At 43.8% G+C, this 16,636-nt stretch overlaps 2 protein-coding genes across 14 annotated transcripts in view; both read left to right on the forward strand.

The window, feature by feature from the left end:
• Positions 1–16,636, forward strand: part of LOC125428526 (zinc finger protein 420-like) — an 815,993-nt gene that overhangs the window by 684,531 nt on the left and 114,826 nt on the right. The gene's annotated exons all lie outside the window — the stretch shown is intronic.
• LOC125428561 (oocyte zinc finger protein XlCOF6-like) overlaps positions 1–16,636 on the forward strand; it is a 32,641-nt gene that overhangs the window by 7,778 nt on the left and 8,227 nt on the right. For 3 of the 5 annotated variants that reach the window (XM_048488870.1, XM_048488873.1, XM_048488872.1), the window contains exons 1-4: positions 13,039–13,265; positions 13,689–13,803; positions 14,644–14,714; positions 14,915–15,041. In XM_048488870.1, the coding sequence (XP_048344827.1) occupies positions 13,116–13,265; positions 13,689–13,803; positions 14,644–14,714; positions 14,915–15,041 (463 nt within the window). In that variant the 5' untranslated portion in view covers positions 13,039–13,115. Of the gene's footprint in view, positions 1–13,038; positions 13,266–13,688; positions 13,804–14,643; positions 14,715–14,914; positions 15,042–16,636 lie in introns of those variants that run through there. The other 2 variants (XM_048488874.1, XM_048488875.1) reach the window with 1 other exon arrangement.

The following is a 16,636-nucleotide window of genomic DNA, read 5'->3' on the forward strand; positions in this document are numbered from 1 at the left end:
ATACCACATCACTGGGAGTGGCTGATGGGATGTGGATGAGTTTTGAACCTCCGAATTTCAACCCATCGGGCCCCCAGGTCGGCTCTTTCCCTCACCCCAGCTGATCCCATTGGCCAATGTGCTTCAACCCCTTCCCTACAGGCATTTGGACTTTCTGACAGGGCAGCTGCCTTACCAGGAGAGGCAGCGTGTTTTCATCTTTGCCCCACACCACATTGAATTACGCCACCATTCTCAGCAATGTAAGTTGGCACCATAGACAAGGGGCACTCCCAGGCAGTAAGTTCTGTGGAATTGGAAATACAGGCTGGCCACACCCTGATCCTTCCTCTTTTCCACTGGATACTGCTGCCTGAACCTCTCTGCACCACTGGCATCTCTGCCTCTCTGCTGATGGCTTTCCACCATCCCCAGCCACTCCTCCACAGTGCCATAATTTTGAACTCCCACTGGTGCATTTGTCTGTAATGTTGGCATGCTGGCTACAGGAAGTGCTAGTGTGGGCTCATGCCTCTTCTACAACTCCATTTACCACCACCACTCAGATTGGGCTGCCCATTTGATTAATGTAATTTTATATCCTCTTATCATGTGGGAGGGGGCAAGAAGCTCTTGAACATAGAAACAACTGCAGTGCTCTCAATCTAAAGTTATTGATTTGCTAATTTATCTCCTTGCTTGAGTTTTGTTATGGGATCTCTCTCTCTTTATTCCAGCAGAACATGTTGGACAAGACAGTTGGGGAAATTCCAGGGGTTCTTACTGGAAAACAGGCAATGGAGAACTATCTCAATGTACCTTCTCAGGGATCAAAAGAGACCAGAGAGTCAGGAAAGAAGTCATGAAAAGAGATGAGCAAGAAATACATTCCTTTCTCAGGAGGCAGTTTTCTCACTGCATGTAATTCGACATGGCAGAAAAAAACATACAAAATACTTTGAATGGGGATTGGAATCTCTATCAATCAATGATAAATTTATCAGTCAATGTGTCAGTTTCCCAAAAGCTCCCTGTAATGAAGGCTGCCCATAATTGCTTCCCAGTGTGGAAAGAGCTTCGCTTTGTGCAGAAGAGCTCATTAGACATGAAAGAATCCATATAGGACAGAAACTGTATCATTGCTGTTCAGATTGTGGCAAGAGATTCACAGAGGATGCAGATATTGTTCAACACAAGCAGTTCCCCACCCATTCAAGGGAGAAGATATTTATCTGTTTAGCGGGTGGAAAGACTTTATCTGGAAAGGAAGGGAACATAATTGTGGAAAGAGATTCAATCTGCAGTAAGTCGATCTTCTCAGCAAGCATCTACAAACAGACACATTGGAGTGAGCCTTTTGAGTGCCTGCCAAAGTGTGGAAAGAGATTCAGCTCAGAGCTGCAGTCTTCAGGGAGCATGTATGAACCCAACTTAAGGGCTAAAGAAACCTTTGAAATGCTTCAGAGTGTGGGAAGGGATTCAGTCAGAATCACCATCTTCAACAGCATTTATTTAAGAACACACAGAGTTGAGAAACTTCTTTTTGAATACTCAGGAGTGTAGAAAGAGAATCAGTCAGGGGAGCAAACTTTCAGCAGCATCAAAGAATTCACAAGCAAGGTGAAACCTTTTGGAATGCTCCAAGTGTGGAAAGAGATTCCATCAGAATGTCCATCTTCAAAAGCATTTAAGGACCCACACAAAGCTGGAGAAACCTTTAAGCGTTGCTCTCAAAGTGTGTGGAAAGAGATTCAGTCAGCAATTGGACAGCCCTTCTAAGTGCATCAAAGACACCACAGGGGAAAAAAAAAAAAGTTTTGAATGCTCAGTGTGTGGCAAGAAATTTAGTCAGAGGGGCAGTAGCTCCCAAATGCACTTAAGAACTCACACAGCAGAGAAACCTTTTGAGTGCCTCAGGAGTGTGGAAAGAGATCTAGTCAGAGTGCCAACCTTCAACGGCATCACAAAGAATCCACACAGGTGAGAAAACCTTTTGAATGCAATAACAATGTGTGGAACAAGATTCAGTCAGAATAGGGCAATTCTTCAAAAAAGCATTTTAAGTATTCATACAGAGAGACAACCTTTGAATGTGCAGAGGTGGGAAAGAAATTCAGTCAGAAGGGCAATCTTCATGTTCATCTAAAAAACCTACACAGGAAAGGTTAAGAATCCTTTTGATTGCTCAGAGTGATGGAAAGTAATCTCAGTCAGGAGGTGTGCAGCCTTCTCGAAGCAGCATCTAAGAACCCATAGAGAGAAGAAAAATGTTTGAATGTCCAGAGTGTGGAAAGAAATTCAGTCAGGAAAGGCAGCAGTTTTCTAATTGCACTCTAAGAACTCAAGTGAAGGTGAGAAACTTTTTTGAATGCCTCAGAGTGTGGAAAAGAGATTAAGCTCAGAATGACCATCTTTCAACAGACATTCAGAGACTCCTACCACACAGTGTGGAGAAACCCTGAAGAGTGCCCAAAGAGTGGGTGTTATATCTGCCACAGTGGTAGTCTTAAATTCCATTACAGTGGAAGTCTTAATACTGCACCTGCATCTACAGGGGAGAATCCCTTGTAATGTCCCAGAATGTGGAGAATGCGTACTGAAACATAAGGGCAATCTTCAAAGGCACTTTAAGATCTCATTACACAGGGGAGCAACCTTTTGATTGCCCCTCCAAGTGTGGAAAGCAATTCAGTCAGAGGATGCAGCCTTCAACAGCATCTAAGAATTCATAGAAGTGAGAAACCTTTTTTGAATGCCCATAGAGTGTGGAAAAGCAATTCAGCCTCATTAAGTAGCAACTTTCATATGCATCAAAGAACCCACATAGGGGAGAAACCTTTGAAATGCTCAGAACGCAGCTGAAATTCAGTCAGAGAGGTAATTCTTCAACAACATCTAAGAATCCATACAGCAGAGAAACCTTTTGAATGCTCATAGAGGTGGGAAAGAGTTTCCAGGCACAGGGGCAGTTTTCAGGTGCATCAAAGAACCCACACAGGGGGGAGAAACCTTTGGAATGCCTCAGAATGTGCAAAGAGATTCAGTAGGAGTGGGTCATCTTGAACAGCATCTAAGAATCCAGCTTAATAGGGAGAAAACCTTTGAGTGCTCAGGATTGTGGAAAGTAGATTCAGTCAGAGTGGGCTATATATCTTGAAAAGCATTTAAGAACCCACACGGGCAGAAAACCTTTGAATGTTCAGAATGTGGAAAGAGATTCCATTCAGAAATCCTTGCCACCTTCTAACAACATCAAAAGAACACCACAATACAAGAGGGGGAACCATTTTTACATCTTAATAGGGCAACCACAGAGTATACACGATAAACTCTTGGAAATACTTTGTCATGACAATGAAGCCTCAAGTAGATGTCAGTGGGAAAGCAGCAAGGATGATGATTCTGGAGAGTGGTGGCATAGCAGGATTTTCATTAAATCATGGGTTTCCATTGTTGGCCCTGCATTTTACTAGTTGTGATCTTTTATCAGTTTTATCATGCATATGGTCAATCTGATTTCTTTAATTTTGACTGTTAATTTGAAAGTAGTTAAGGAAATATTAGGATCACCTTTTAACCAAGAGTTAAGCTTAGACTTCTAATCTAGCATAAAAGTGCTAATTTTGTGCTATATCTGCATATACTTTGGGACACATTTGTGGTTAAGGACCAATCATTTATTCCTAGATGATGATCATTTGTGAGAAAAAAGCTTAGCATATCATCAGCATACTGGGGCTTTTTTCCTGTCTATAAGCCTCCATGAAATGTGATTGAAGCAAAAAATGAGATTTCTCTGGATGGAACTCCTAGAAGAGACTGAATGAGCTTTTTGTTTGTAGGTGTGGGACTTGTGTTTATATGGCTAGATTTGAATCCAGTGGCACCTTTTTAGAGACAGCTAGAAGATTTCTCTGGTGTAAGGTTTCAAAAAATCAAAAGCTCCCTTCTTCTAGAGAAATAATGAGCATTTATGACAAAACCTTTTCGGTTCAAGCAGTTTAAGAAATCTGGCTTATTTGTGAAGTTGACAAACATAGTTGACAAATTTTAGAATATTTAATTTGATTTGGTAATGCGGTTTTTTCCAGCAAAGTTATACAGTTTGTTTAAAACTTGTTTTATCTGTGTAATAATAATAATAAAGAAAAATGTGAAAACTGGATAGATTCTGATGATATCTAAAGTTAAACTGCTTCAGGAGCAATTCTTAAAACTGTCTGGATTCTTTTCCATTTTGATATGAGAACTTGTTATCTTGTTACAGAAAGCACTTTCAAGACAGCTCATCCCTCCTAAGTATCAAAGAACTTACGCTTTGAAAATGCGATATCCCTCATAATTACTTCAAGAAGTTGATATTTTGGCATACAACCAATTCAAGATTCACCATCTATGAAGGAAACCCTGACATTACTGCAGCACCTATCAACAAGGTTTCTTTCTAAGATCTAAAGTGTGTAAGCCCCCCCACTCCCCAGTGAATTAATAGTTCCAACAGTTTTGTTTGGCAGCATATTACAGCCCTCATCCAAATCCCAAGACATCTGGGAACAGTGCCACTGCTGCACTCCACGCGACGCACACACAATAACACACACACACTCTCACCTCCGGCCTGGAAAGCTCCCTCCCAGGGCTAGGGCTAAACTTCAAGGACACGGATGCCAGACCTAAGTCCAGCTCTAAACTAATAACACCTGGCTCCACTTTCCCATAAAATTCCTGAAGCTCAATTCCCACCTCTCACTGATCATATGCCAGCATTGGTCTGCAGCTGTGCCGCAGCTTCTGCTTTCCTTGCCAAGGAGGTGGAGGGGTGGCCAGATAGTCATGTAATAAATTCCTCTTTCTCCCCTTTAAGGTATAGGAAGAGCATTGGAAGTCCCTTTTGAATGATTAACTACTTCATTCCGATGTTTTTATTAGGGGAGTTCTAGAAACAAATATAAGCTTAATTAGAACTTTTGGAACTTCTTTTTTCTACAACCATTGCAGTAGTAGTAAAGGGCTTTTCTTTTTTAGTTTCAGTTTAACATTCAGAGAAGATATAACTGGAAGTAACTGTATATACAGAAATTGTTAGCAGCTTGTATATTCTAAGATTGGGTAAGGGGTATTAATGTAATATAACCTGTATGTAGGATGGAGACCAATACAAAAGGTCAATACTGAAACCCCAGTTCCCTAAAGAGTAGCTTCACCCTGAAAAAATATCCCAAAATCATGGGCTTTCCCTGAGGGGGGTTGGATGTCCCACTCCTTATCAAAAAATCCTCTTCTCTGTCCCTCCTGGAGCCTGGCTCCTTTCAGTACTTCTGCTTCCCCAAAGTGACCTTCAGAAAAATTACTCCTGGCATAGTTTTTTACTCCCCCCCCCCCCCGATCTCTGTTAAAATAATATGTTCTCTCCTTTCATAATCTAAATCCCACCTTTCTACTCCAGCCCTTTGGCTGCTGGTCTCCTGTTCAACCAACAACTGTCATCACCCTTTTTTTTCCCCTTTCACTCCCCCCAGCTTCCAATCAGCTCGTTAGGAGGCTGAACTCTTTCTATGCTAAAGGTTCTTTTAAAAGCACTGGTTCTAAGAGCATAAGGTGAATTCATAACACTCAATGTAGTTTTGCTCCATGTGCTGGCAGCAGGGCTGCCTCCTTATGTGGTGGGGCAACACATCAGCATAAAAGCCACCCTCGCTTCCCTGATTCTCTTGCCCTCTCCTTTGATGGGGCTTTTCATCAGCCTGAAAATGTGATTCGTGATGGCTGGTCATCCAATGATCTTCCTGACTACTTATGGTATTGAGACCTCAGATCCACCTAGTCCAATTCCCCGTGACTCTGGCCTTCATAAACATAACGGACCTTACATCAGTGGAATGTAGGGAAAGTGTGCTCAGGACTCCAATCAATGGCTCTTCCAGTCATGGCATGAGGTGCTAGGTCTCAAGCATCTGCAAGAGCTTTTCTTCTATAGCTTTACACAATACTTGCTAACAAAAGACATGCCACACTCTTTTTTAGGAGAGGGTGTAGAAATCACCCACTCTGTTAGATGAAAAAATCTAATAAGCAGAGAACGGGTGCCAATGTGTGATGCAAGCCTCCTGGGCATAAGTCCTGTCTCAAGATGGTGGCAGAGAGCTAGCAATCCCAGGGGGGATCTCCAGCCACCATCTGGAGATTGGTAACTCTGTATAAGTACTGCTCTGCCTTTTTTTAAAGGAAAAAATCATCTGGTTTGGGGAGCGCTGCCCTTTCATACATGGGGTGCAGTTTGACTGCGGGACATGCTGGCTGTAGAGGGTCTGTTGGTTAACTCCTGGAACACCTTCCCATGGACTTAGTGGCAAAACCCAGGGCAGGCCTCTACAATGGAGACTCCTCTTTCTACCTCAGGGATGGAGCTTCCAGCTACACTGCCAGGACAGTGACTGCTTTCTTTCCTGGGTTCTGCTTTCTTTTCCTGAGCCAGGTGTGGAACGCCCCTGCTCTCCTCTCCCTGGGCGCAGATCCTGGTCCCTCTTCTGAGTTTGATGCTGGAGCAGGCACCGCTGTGGGCTCTCTTTGCATGGCATTGATGTCCCTTCCAGGGGCAAAATGTGGCTGTAAGAGGGGAAGAGCACTGTGTAGGCATGTGATCCGTGAAGGCTTGTTGAAGTGTGGGTGGGATTATGCAAATCAAGCTTCTACTCCATTGCACCCCTTTACACTTGTTAACAGGCATATGGTTCTTTCTCCTCCCACCCTGACATTCCACAGGTATGCATATATTCTCCACTTGCTTTTACTTACCATCAGATCCCTCTGAAGCATGCCAGCCACAGATGCAGGGAAAACGCCAGGAGAAAATGCTACTATAGAACATTGCCATACAGCCTGAAAAAACATCCAAACCCCAGTGATTCCGACCATCATCAAAGCCTTCCACCCAAACACTTAATGATTGGTTCCCCACCCTGGAACATGTGGACAACATACCACGCTTAAACTTTCCCTCTCTCACTAGACACAGTGTGCAACAGACTTCTCTCTGTGATACACCTCTGAAGATGCTACAGCCACAGATGCAGGCAAAAATGTTAGGAACGAGATCCACCAGACCACTCCACCACATATAGCCCGAAAAACCCACCAGAACCTTCTCGACAATACATTGTTATATATACCGGGTAGTTATTTTTGTTAATAAACTTGTTTTAAACCACTATGGTCATCATCCAAGCCATCCATCATAGCGACAATCTCCCAAGGAAATACATTTAAATTTTCTTTATTGTCAAGGGAATACTACTAGTCATATAGGTGGTTTTACTTTGAAATGAATGTATTTACATGGGAAAATGCATCTTCTATTAAATGCCCTCATTGTTATTTTTTTTTTAACCTCACAAACAACCTTGCAAGATAGGTTAGACTGAGAATGAAGTGATCAGTAAAAACTTCCTCAGCTGCAAATCAAGAACAGAGCTATGAAAGACAAAAAAAAAGTTTTTAAATTCGAAGTTGAGGGACTGGTTCTGCTCAAGTGCAGGGGAACATTTAAAGAGGCATCCCAGCATGCAACCATTTGGGCAAATTATAACATGTGTTTGGAAGGTTCTCTACGAAAGCCCCTTCAAATGCAGCTAGTCGATAAGAGTCATTCAAGCACTGCAGGAACAATTCACTTTAGAGGCAAAAAGAAACCTTATAACCAGCACGGCCCCCTATTTCCCTTGATAGCCTAAAGACTTCTTTGATATGGGATATGTTTATCTGCAATGTAATGCTGGATACAAGTGAGCACCATTTTGCATATAACTTGCTTATTATTTTACCTAATTTTAATTTGGAGATCATTCAATGTGTGCACAGATCCCTACATATGTTAAGGGAGAAGCAGCGAAGTTTGAGAAATTAAAATCCAGCCATCATAGATCCATGAAAGCGTACCAGATTTCGGAGTCAGGAGTAATCTTTGGAAAGCTGGGTCAGGGCTCGGCACAAGCTGCAAGTATGAGATATTGCCAATTAATTTTGGATTCCCCCCAGTGCAAATAGATCTAAGCTGGATCCCTCCCCTGACACGATGACATCTAATTTTCTATGTGCATGAAGAGTTTGTTTTATTTTGGTGGTTGTGGGTTTTCTGGGTTGTGTGATCTGGTAGATCTTGTTCCTCGACCAAAAGATAAAATTATAAAACATGGAAAAGCAAGACCTGCTGAGGAAGAGTCAGCATGGCTTTTGGCAGAGGCAAGTCCTGTCTTACAAAACTTACTAGAGCCTTCTTTTGAGGGTGTAAACAGGCATGTGGGATATGTGGTAGAACCAGTGGACATTGTCTACTTGGATTTCCAAAAGGGTTTTTGACAAAGTTCCCTCACCAGAGACTATTGAGAAAACTATTGAGCAATCAAAGAATAAGAGGGGAAGTCCTCCTATGGATTAAAAAACTGCTTGAGAAACAGGGAAGCAAAGGATGGGGTGTAAATGGAAAAGTTCTCTACAATGGAGATATGTAGGAGTGGTGTCCCCCCTAAAGATCCGCTTTGGGACCAGTGCTCTTTAACCTATTCATAAAAATGACCTGGAAGTAGGTGGCAGCGTGACAGTGGCCAAGTTTTGCAGGATGATACCAAATTATGTAGGGTGGTGAGAACTCGCTAGCGACTGCTAAGAGCTTCAAGTGGACTTTGGATAAATTAGGTGAGTGGGCTAAGAAATGGCAAATGCAGTTCAATGTAGCAAAATGTAAAAGTGATGCAATATAGGGGCAAAAAAAAATCCAAACTTCACATACACGCTTACAGGGGTCAGTGCGTGCTATCAGTCAAGCAACCAGAAAAAGGGATTTGGGTGTCTTAGCTGATAGTTCCATGGAAATGTCAACTCAATGCATGGTGGCTGTGAAAGTAAAGACAAACTCTATAAGTTGGGGATAATTAGGAAAAGGGAATTCGATAATAAAACTGCAAAGATTGTCATGCGCCCTATATATAAAAGCAGCAAGCGTAACCGCGACTTGGAGTACTGTGTTCAGCCTCTGCTGCCACATCCTCAAAAAAAAAAAGGATACATCAAGGGCGAGGTAGAAAAAAGTGCAGAGAAGGGCAACGAGGATGATTGAAGGATTGAGCACCTTCCTTATGAGGAGAGGCTGCAGCGCTTTGGTACTCAGAGGAGAGACGCCTGGAGGAGGGGGATATGATTGAAGTCTATAAAATTATGCATGGGGTAGTGAAAAATGCTGACAGGAAAGAGAAATTCTTTCTCGCTTCTCTCAAGCATAATACTAGAAACCAGGGGCCATACATTGAAAAAATGCTGGGAGGAAGAATTAGGACTAATAAAAGGAAACACTTCTTCATCAGCGAACGCGGTGCATTGGTGTTTGGAATATGCTGCCACAGGAGGTGGCAGGATGGCCACTAACCCGGATAGCTTTAAAAGGGCTTCTTGGACAGATTTTATGGAGGAGAAGTCGCTCTTTGGCTGGTCACTCAATCTTGATCCCTCCTTGATCTGGAGATTGCAAATTCCTTTAGCAGCACCGGTGACCAGGAGCAGAAGGCCATTGCTTTCACATCCTGCCAGTAGAGCTCCCCACAGGCACCTGGTGGGGCACTGCGAGTAGCAGAGTGCTGGACTAGATGGACGCTAGTCTGATCCAGCTGGCTTGTTCTTATGTTCTAATGTTTTCTCCTGCATCTGTGGCTGGCATCTTCAGAGGTGTATCACCGCTGAAGTCTGTTACACACTGTGTCTTGTAACAGACTTCTCGTGAGTGATACACCTCTGAAGCATGCCAGCCACAAGATGCAGCCAAAATATTAGCAGTAACAAGATCTACTCAGGCCATCGCCACACTGTTCAGCCCGAAAACCCACACAACAACCAGTTGAACCGAAAGCTGTGAAAGCCTTCGACAATCATCATTTTGCCTTTCTCAAGTCAGTTTTATCAAGGCCATTAGGGCCAGCAAAATCACATCATTTTATTTTATTTTATTTACTTCATTTTATTTTCTTTACTTTTATCCTCCTCTTCTCTCCAAAATGGCTTTTTATACCCATTTTAATTCTACATTTTATCCCTGGCACATCAACCCTGTGAAGTATGCTAGACTGATGGCGTGACTGAACTGGAGGTAATTTGGCAAGTTTTTTATGGCAGAGTGGAGATTTGAATCTGACCTCCCCGTTCCCGTTGCGCATTTAATCCACAATCAACGCCGTGCCTCTAAAGCGTTGGGGAATTATTTGAAGAAGTAAGTGAGAACTATGCTGGCTGGCTGGCTCTCAACCGAGATGGCTGGAACAGCCTGGGATACTCTATGGGCGTGCATCCTGCAGCAGCTTGGACTACACAGAGCTGAGAATTGAGATGCTTACGTAAAGGGCAGATTTGTTGTTGAAATCTTGTCCGCCGGGCTCCGAGCTGCCTCTGGCTACAAGCTGGAAAAGGCAGTCTGCACTTATCACTCCTCCTGGGAAGTACTGGAAACGGTTAAACGGATGGGAGCTGATTCTCTTGAGAGGCCAGAGGGAGAGGTGGGTGGGATAAGAGAAAGGCTCTTTCCGGTGGGGGAGGAAGTTCTTTGCTATTCCACCAGTGGGGCAGGGACGGCGGGGACGGCTTCAGGGGATGCACTCCAGGCGGGAGAGCCCCGCCGCCGGATCGTGGGAAGGCTTTCTCACAGGTAGATCGGGGGTGTGGTGGTGGAGGGGAGGAATAGCCTTTATCCTCAGGAGGAGACGAACAATGCTGCTCTGCGTGGTCCCTTTTAAAGGGCTGGGTCGGTTGGGTTCTAAAGCCTTTTATGACGTCATTGTCCCAATGTTTGAATGGGTTAGTGGCCGTGGTGAGCCTTTGTTGGGCAGGGGAGGCGGAGCTGGAATGGTGCGACGGTAAAAGTCAGATCCGGACTAAAATGCCCAGCCATGGAATAGAATAGAATCTTTATTATTGGCCAAGTGTGATTGGACACAATAAGGACTTTGGTCTCCGGTGCATATGCTCTCAGTGTACACAAGCTAAAAGAAAAATACATTTTGTCAAAGAATCATAAGGTACAGCACTTAATGATTGTCATATAGGTCTAGTAAGCAATCAGGAAACAAACAATAGTAATAAAAACATAAAATGTAAAAAATCATAAAAATAAAATGAAATGTCGTCGCACAGGCTATAGTCATACAGTCATAATTGGGAGGAGATGGGTAATAGGACATGATGAAAAAAGTAGTGCAGTAATTATATAATAAATATATAATAAATAGTTTGACATTATCAGAGGGAATTATTTGTTTAACAGAGTGATGGTATCTGGGAAAAACTGTTCTTATGTCTAGTTGTCTTGGTGTGCAGTGCTCTGTAGCTTAGGATGCTTAGAGGGTAAGAGTTGAAACAGTTTATGTCCAGGGATGCGAGGGGTCAGTAAATATTTTCACAGCCCTTTTTTTTTTTGACCCGTGCAGTATACAGGTCCTCAATGTAAGCTGCAGGTTAGCAGCAATTGTTTTTCTGCAGTTCTGATTATTCTCTGAAGTCTGTGTCGATCTTTAAGTTAGCTGCAGAACCAAACCACACAGTTAGGTTTGGTTCTGGAGGTCCTAGGAAGCCCCAAAAGCAGTCCCTCAAGCCCCTCACTTCAATCTCCTCTTTCCTAGGAGATCTACAAGGTTCCTCGAAACTCTCTTCCCTTACTCCTGAGGAGACCTTGAAGCCCCCCCCTGCCCAGGTGGTGTGATCACATGGGAATCATACGTATGCGGACTGGTTGCTTCCCATGCTTTTGTATTTTGGTTTTCCTGGGGGTTCACTGCCACAGTTGTGTAGGAGGCTGTGAGCAGTGGTGAGTAGACTTTAATTCCTGGGAGGACTGGGTTTGATTCCCCACTCCTCCACACATGAGCCACTTGATTCTGATCTGTTGAATTGGGTTTGTTTCCTCGGCCTCCTACACATGCAACTCCTGCTGGACGATTCCCAGAGTTCTAGAACTCCCAGTCAGCTCTGCAGATGTTCATGGACTACAAATCCCATGAACATCTGTAGAGCCGCAGGTTGCAGATCCCTGATCTTGGGAGAACATCTGGCCTTTGTAGTCCATGAACATCTGGAGAGCCACAGGTTGCAGACCCCTGATCTTGGGCTAGTCACAATTCTCTCCGAACTCTCTCAGCCCCACCCACCTATCCCACAAGGTGTCTGTCTGTGGGGAGAGGAAGAGAAGAAGTTTGTAAGCCTCCTTGAGACTCTAAGAATCATAGAGTTGGAAAAGACTACAAGGGCCATTGAGCCCAATTCCCTGCCATGCAGAAATTCCCCAGCACAAATATACACATAAGAGACTCCTTACAGGAAGGAAAATATAAATCCAAGCTCTTCTTCTTTTCCCTCTGCCCCTTCCCCTCTGCAGTCTGCTTGCAAAGAACGTTTGCCTAACGGGTCTGACCTACTGAGGAGATGTCTATGATAGTTTAGCTGTCCCCAGTCATTTTGTCCTTGGCTCCTATTTACCTTGATGTGAACCCCTGGACAGACTGATCCCCACACGTGGCATGCTAAGCTGATAACATCCACAGCAGCTATTTAAAATAATGGCTCACTTTCCTGACAGACCAAACAGTATTTTTTTTAAAAAAAATACTTGATACATATTATTACACAATGACATTAATTCTGACCCACAAAGTACAAGAAAGACGCTCCTCCAGATTCCTTGGGTATCACCCAGTTGTCTCGTAGCAGGGCAATGATGTATCCCTTCTCTTTTAATTTATTTGTTTTTGTTATCTTTTCCTCTCCTTACTAGCCACAATAGTAAAGGTATCTTTCCACAGTGGGAGACTACCTAAGATAAGGGGAAGGACGTGGAAAAAGGCTTAGAATTTGCCAGAGAACAAGCAAAGTCCCTCATTCCAACCAAGCTGGGAGTTGTGTTGAATTCTGGGAAAAAGCTGTGCCAAGGATGGTGGCTCAGGACACTGTGGCCACAGATGAACACAACCGGAGCAAGCTTCCGTAGTAAGTTTCTGCTATCACTTGCCAGTGGACCCTCGCGAGGAGGTTTGCAGTGCAGCCAGCTCCATGGACTTTGCAACCACTGGCTGAAGCCAGAGAGGCACTCTAAGAAGCAGATTCTGGACATGGTGATCCTGGAGCAGTTCCTGACCATCCTGCCCCAGGAAATGCAGTACTGGGTCAGAGGATGCAGACCGGAGACCAGTTCCCAGGCGGTGGCCCTGGCTGAAGGTTTCCTCCTGAGTCAGGCAGAGGAGAAGAGGCAGGCAGAACAGGTATACCTGTAGAACAGTGGTTCCCAACCTTTTTTCAATCACTTCCCTTTGACAACCCATTTCCCGAAAATTGTACCTCCTATTAGGAAACCCATTATATAATTTATTTTGTGTGTCTCCAAATCCATATTTCGGTGGTATGTATATCCCAGGTTGGGAAACACTGTTGTAGAAGAAAACCCAGCCCTGATTCGTGACCCTGTGGTTGAAGCAGAGGTGTAGCTGGGGAAAATGGAGCCTGGGGCAAACTCCAAGTTTTCCACCTGTGTGCTGGTCCCCACCCCATCCCCTGGTAACTACGCCACTGGGTTGAAGTAGCTCTGCTTCTTGCTGCAGGGGTGTGGAGTCTGGGAGTGGGGCAGGATCCATCTCCTCAGCCTAGTCCATTTCTTCTCTTTCTTGTCTCCTTTCCTGCTATTTCAGATGTGGGGACCATCCATGATGATGGAAGCTGAGTTCTCTGAGGCAGAAGGAGCCCCTTCAGAAGAGTGCAAGAGGACGCTGGTCCGGGAACATGGCCAAGATGCCCTCTCATGTGGTACGGTGCTTTGGGCCCAGATGGAGTTGGAGCACATTGTAAAGTTGTTGGGTGAAAGGTTTAAGACAGGAGAAAAAAATATAAATGTTTCTGCACAGAACAATGAATGGATTTCTGGGGCTCAGGGTGACAGGATGTAGTGATGGCTATCCAGTTGGAAAGGGGAGTGGAGAGATTCATAGAAGAAAAATCCATTCTTATTTTTATGAATGAATATATTCCTATCCCATCTTCTTTCTCTTAGTGGCTATCAGATGGTTTAAAAAATGGGAAGGTAGACAAATGTGGGTGAACCTCCCAAGTTCTGGAGCAGCATACCTCTGAACGTCTCTAATGCTGGTGGCCAATAACCTAGGGGTGTGGATGGGGTGGATGTGATGTCTCATCTGGCAGAAAACCTGAATGCACACTCTCTGGAAACTCATTAGTATTACCCTAGGTTTTCCAGAGTATCGACTAAATCACATCTGGGTTTTTGGCTTGATGGAACATCCCCCTCTTGTTCTCTGCCAATCTTAACAGGAGAGATGTGGAAAGTCCCAGCTGGTAGGAGAACAAATTTCTGTGCCTAGACTAAGGGGCCCTTTAGTCTGATCCAGTGGTCCTCTTTCATAGCTCTATAGAGTTAAAAGGCCTTAATCACCTCTCTCTATAGTCTGAAACGTGAGTGTCTGGTGCTTCCATCCTGCCTCTCCCACAGCTTACTAAAAATCATATTTTCTGTTGAGGGTACATAGAACAAGATTTCACAACCCTGAGGATGTATGAAGCAGGAGTCAAACAAGTGAACAAAATAGGAAATCTATAACACTTTTCCTTCCAATTTTGTCTCCCTTGCAGGTAGTAGGGAGAAGTTGTCAAACCATCCTCTTCACAGAGGTATGGAAAGGGCTGCTGCATCCTCAGTCCAGGTAGGGGAGATGAACTGGAGACATCCTGGGTGCTCCCACTTCTTTCTCAGGGGGTTTTGCTCCTTCAGTCCAAGTGAGAAAGGCTCTGAATGTTCCTTTACCCATGCCAGGCTCTCCATCCTACACCCTCCCTGAATGTCCCCTTCCAGAGTGCCGTCCCTGGCATGATGACTGAGGAGAGAATCTGCTTTTTCTTTCAGGCTCTGTTTTCCTTTGAGGAGGTGGCCGTGTATTTCACTGAGGCAGAGTGGGCCCTACTGGATCTGGACCAAAGAGATCTCTACATGGAAGTCATGCTGGAGACCTATGGGAGCATATCCTCCCTGGGTAAGGATCCTTTTTTTGGTTTTCCCAGGTTCCAAAGGTGCAAGTTGCTGCCATTGGGATGATGCATGAATCAAAATATTGACCAGCCATATATTGTTTTGAGTCCTGCCTCGGTTGGGTGGAGGGGAGCAGAAAGTTCTGAATTTTGAAAAAAATGCATAAAATTAGTGATCTAAATCCATTAGCTTAAGTGGAAATAAAGACCAGCCTCCACAGGAAAAACACAAGGGTTATTTTTATATAGAAAGCCATCCAGTGGGACACGAACTCATGCTCAAAGTGTGCCCCATGTTAAAAGCTCAGTTTAGGCAATTATAGACATTCTCACATCATAGTGACATAGGACCAGTATATTTTCATGTAGCCAATTACTGTGAATCAAAGATAAGCATAGCCAGTAAAAGGAGTCTGACTAGGAACTCAGCTCTCTCCCTCTCTCAGCTCCCTCCCTCTTGGGAGTTAGCATCTACTTCATTTGTAAATTAGGACTGGGTTTTGCTGTTGCAGAAGGACCTCTTAAGAATTGTCAAGAAAAATTCGTTACTCTGTATCAATGGTAAATCTTGAAAACAACCACTGGTGTAGTGGTTAAGAGAGGCAGACTTTTATTTTCCCTGCTTGTACACACGAAGTCTCCTAGATGGACTAGTCACAGTTCTCTCAGAACTCTCTCAGCCCCGCCTACCTCACAAGGGGTCTGTTGTTGGGAGCGGTAGGGAAGGAGTTTTTAAGCTGCTTCAAGAATCCTTGCAGGATAGAAAGGCAGGGTATAAATCCAAACTCTTATTGTTCTTCAAAACCTACAACTGCAAATGCAATTGAAATTACAGGTAGATTCTTAAGCCAATTAAGGTCAGGAAGGCCATACCAGCTGAAAGATTCCAATGGGCTGTCAAAAGGGTTTCCTGACCTAAATTGGGCAATTTGCTTTCTATGTAAAAAATTCCATCAGAAGAATAATTTATAAATACACAACATTCTTGTCCAATGAAGGTATAGGCCCATCCTTTTGAGACTAAAATTATTTCCAACGCAAGCCTATTTTGCAGGACTACTTATTGGATTTGTTCTAGCTCATCGGATTGTTTTGTAAGGGCTGCACTTATTTCATAAGCTGAGATTTCTGAAATCTCTTGAAGGCATATGACAGCTTCTTCCAGCCTGTTTGAGGCTCCTCCACATACCCATGGGAACTTGGCACAGCCAAGAGACCAGGAATATAAACATTTATAGGTAAGAACCGGCAGTTTGATATCATCATAGCTTCTCTGTAATTTCAGATTTTTCCTTGAGGGAGTTCTCTGATCCATATCCCCAGAACTAATCGCCCAATATAACAACTTCCCCCACCGGTCTTTGGGGAACCCCATGGTATACTGTGTTTCCACAAATCCAATAATACCCATGATTAAGAAAATCGATAGTCATGCTAGGGGCACAAAACTCAAATCTGTATATATCTTTGAGGAACATTCCGAAAGAATTGTCAAGAAAAAGATCTATTTACACTTGCCAATAATTAATACTGAGGGATGTTCAGGTCTCCCAATGAATCTTTAGTAAATACAGAATGACAAACCTATGTCTGGCTGGTT

This window comes from Sphaerodactylus townsendi, linkage group LG03 (assembly GCF_021028975.2).
Source record: "Sphaerodactylus townsendi isolate TG3544 linkage group LG03, MPM_Stown_v2.3, whole genome shotgun sequence".
Classification (NCBI taxonomy): domain Eukaryota; kingdom Metazoa; phylum Chordata; class Lepidosauria; order Squamata; family Sphaerodactylidae; genus Sphaerodactylus; species Sphaerodactylus townsendi.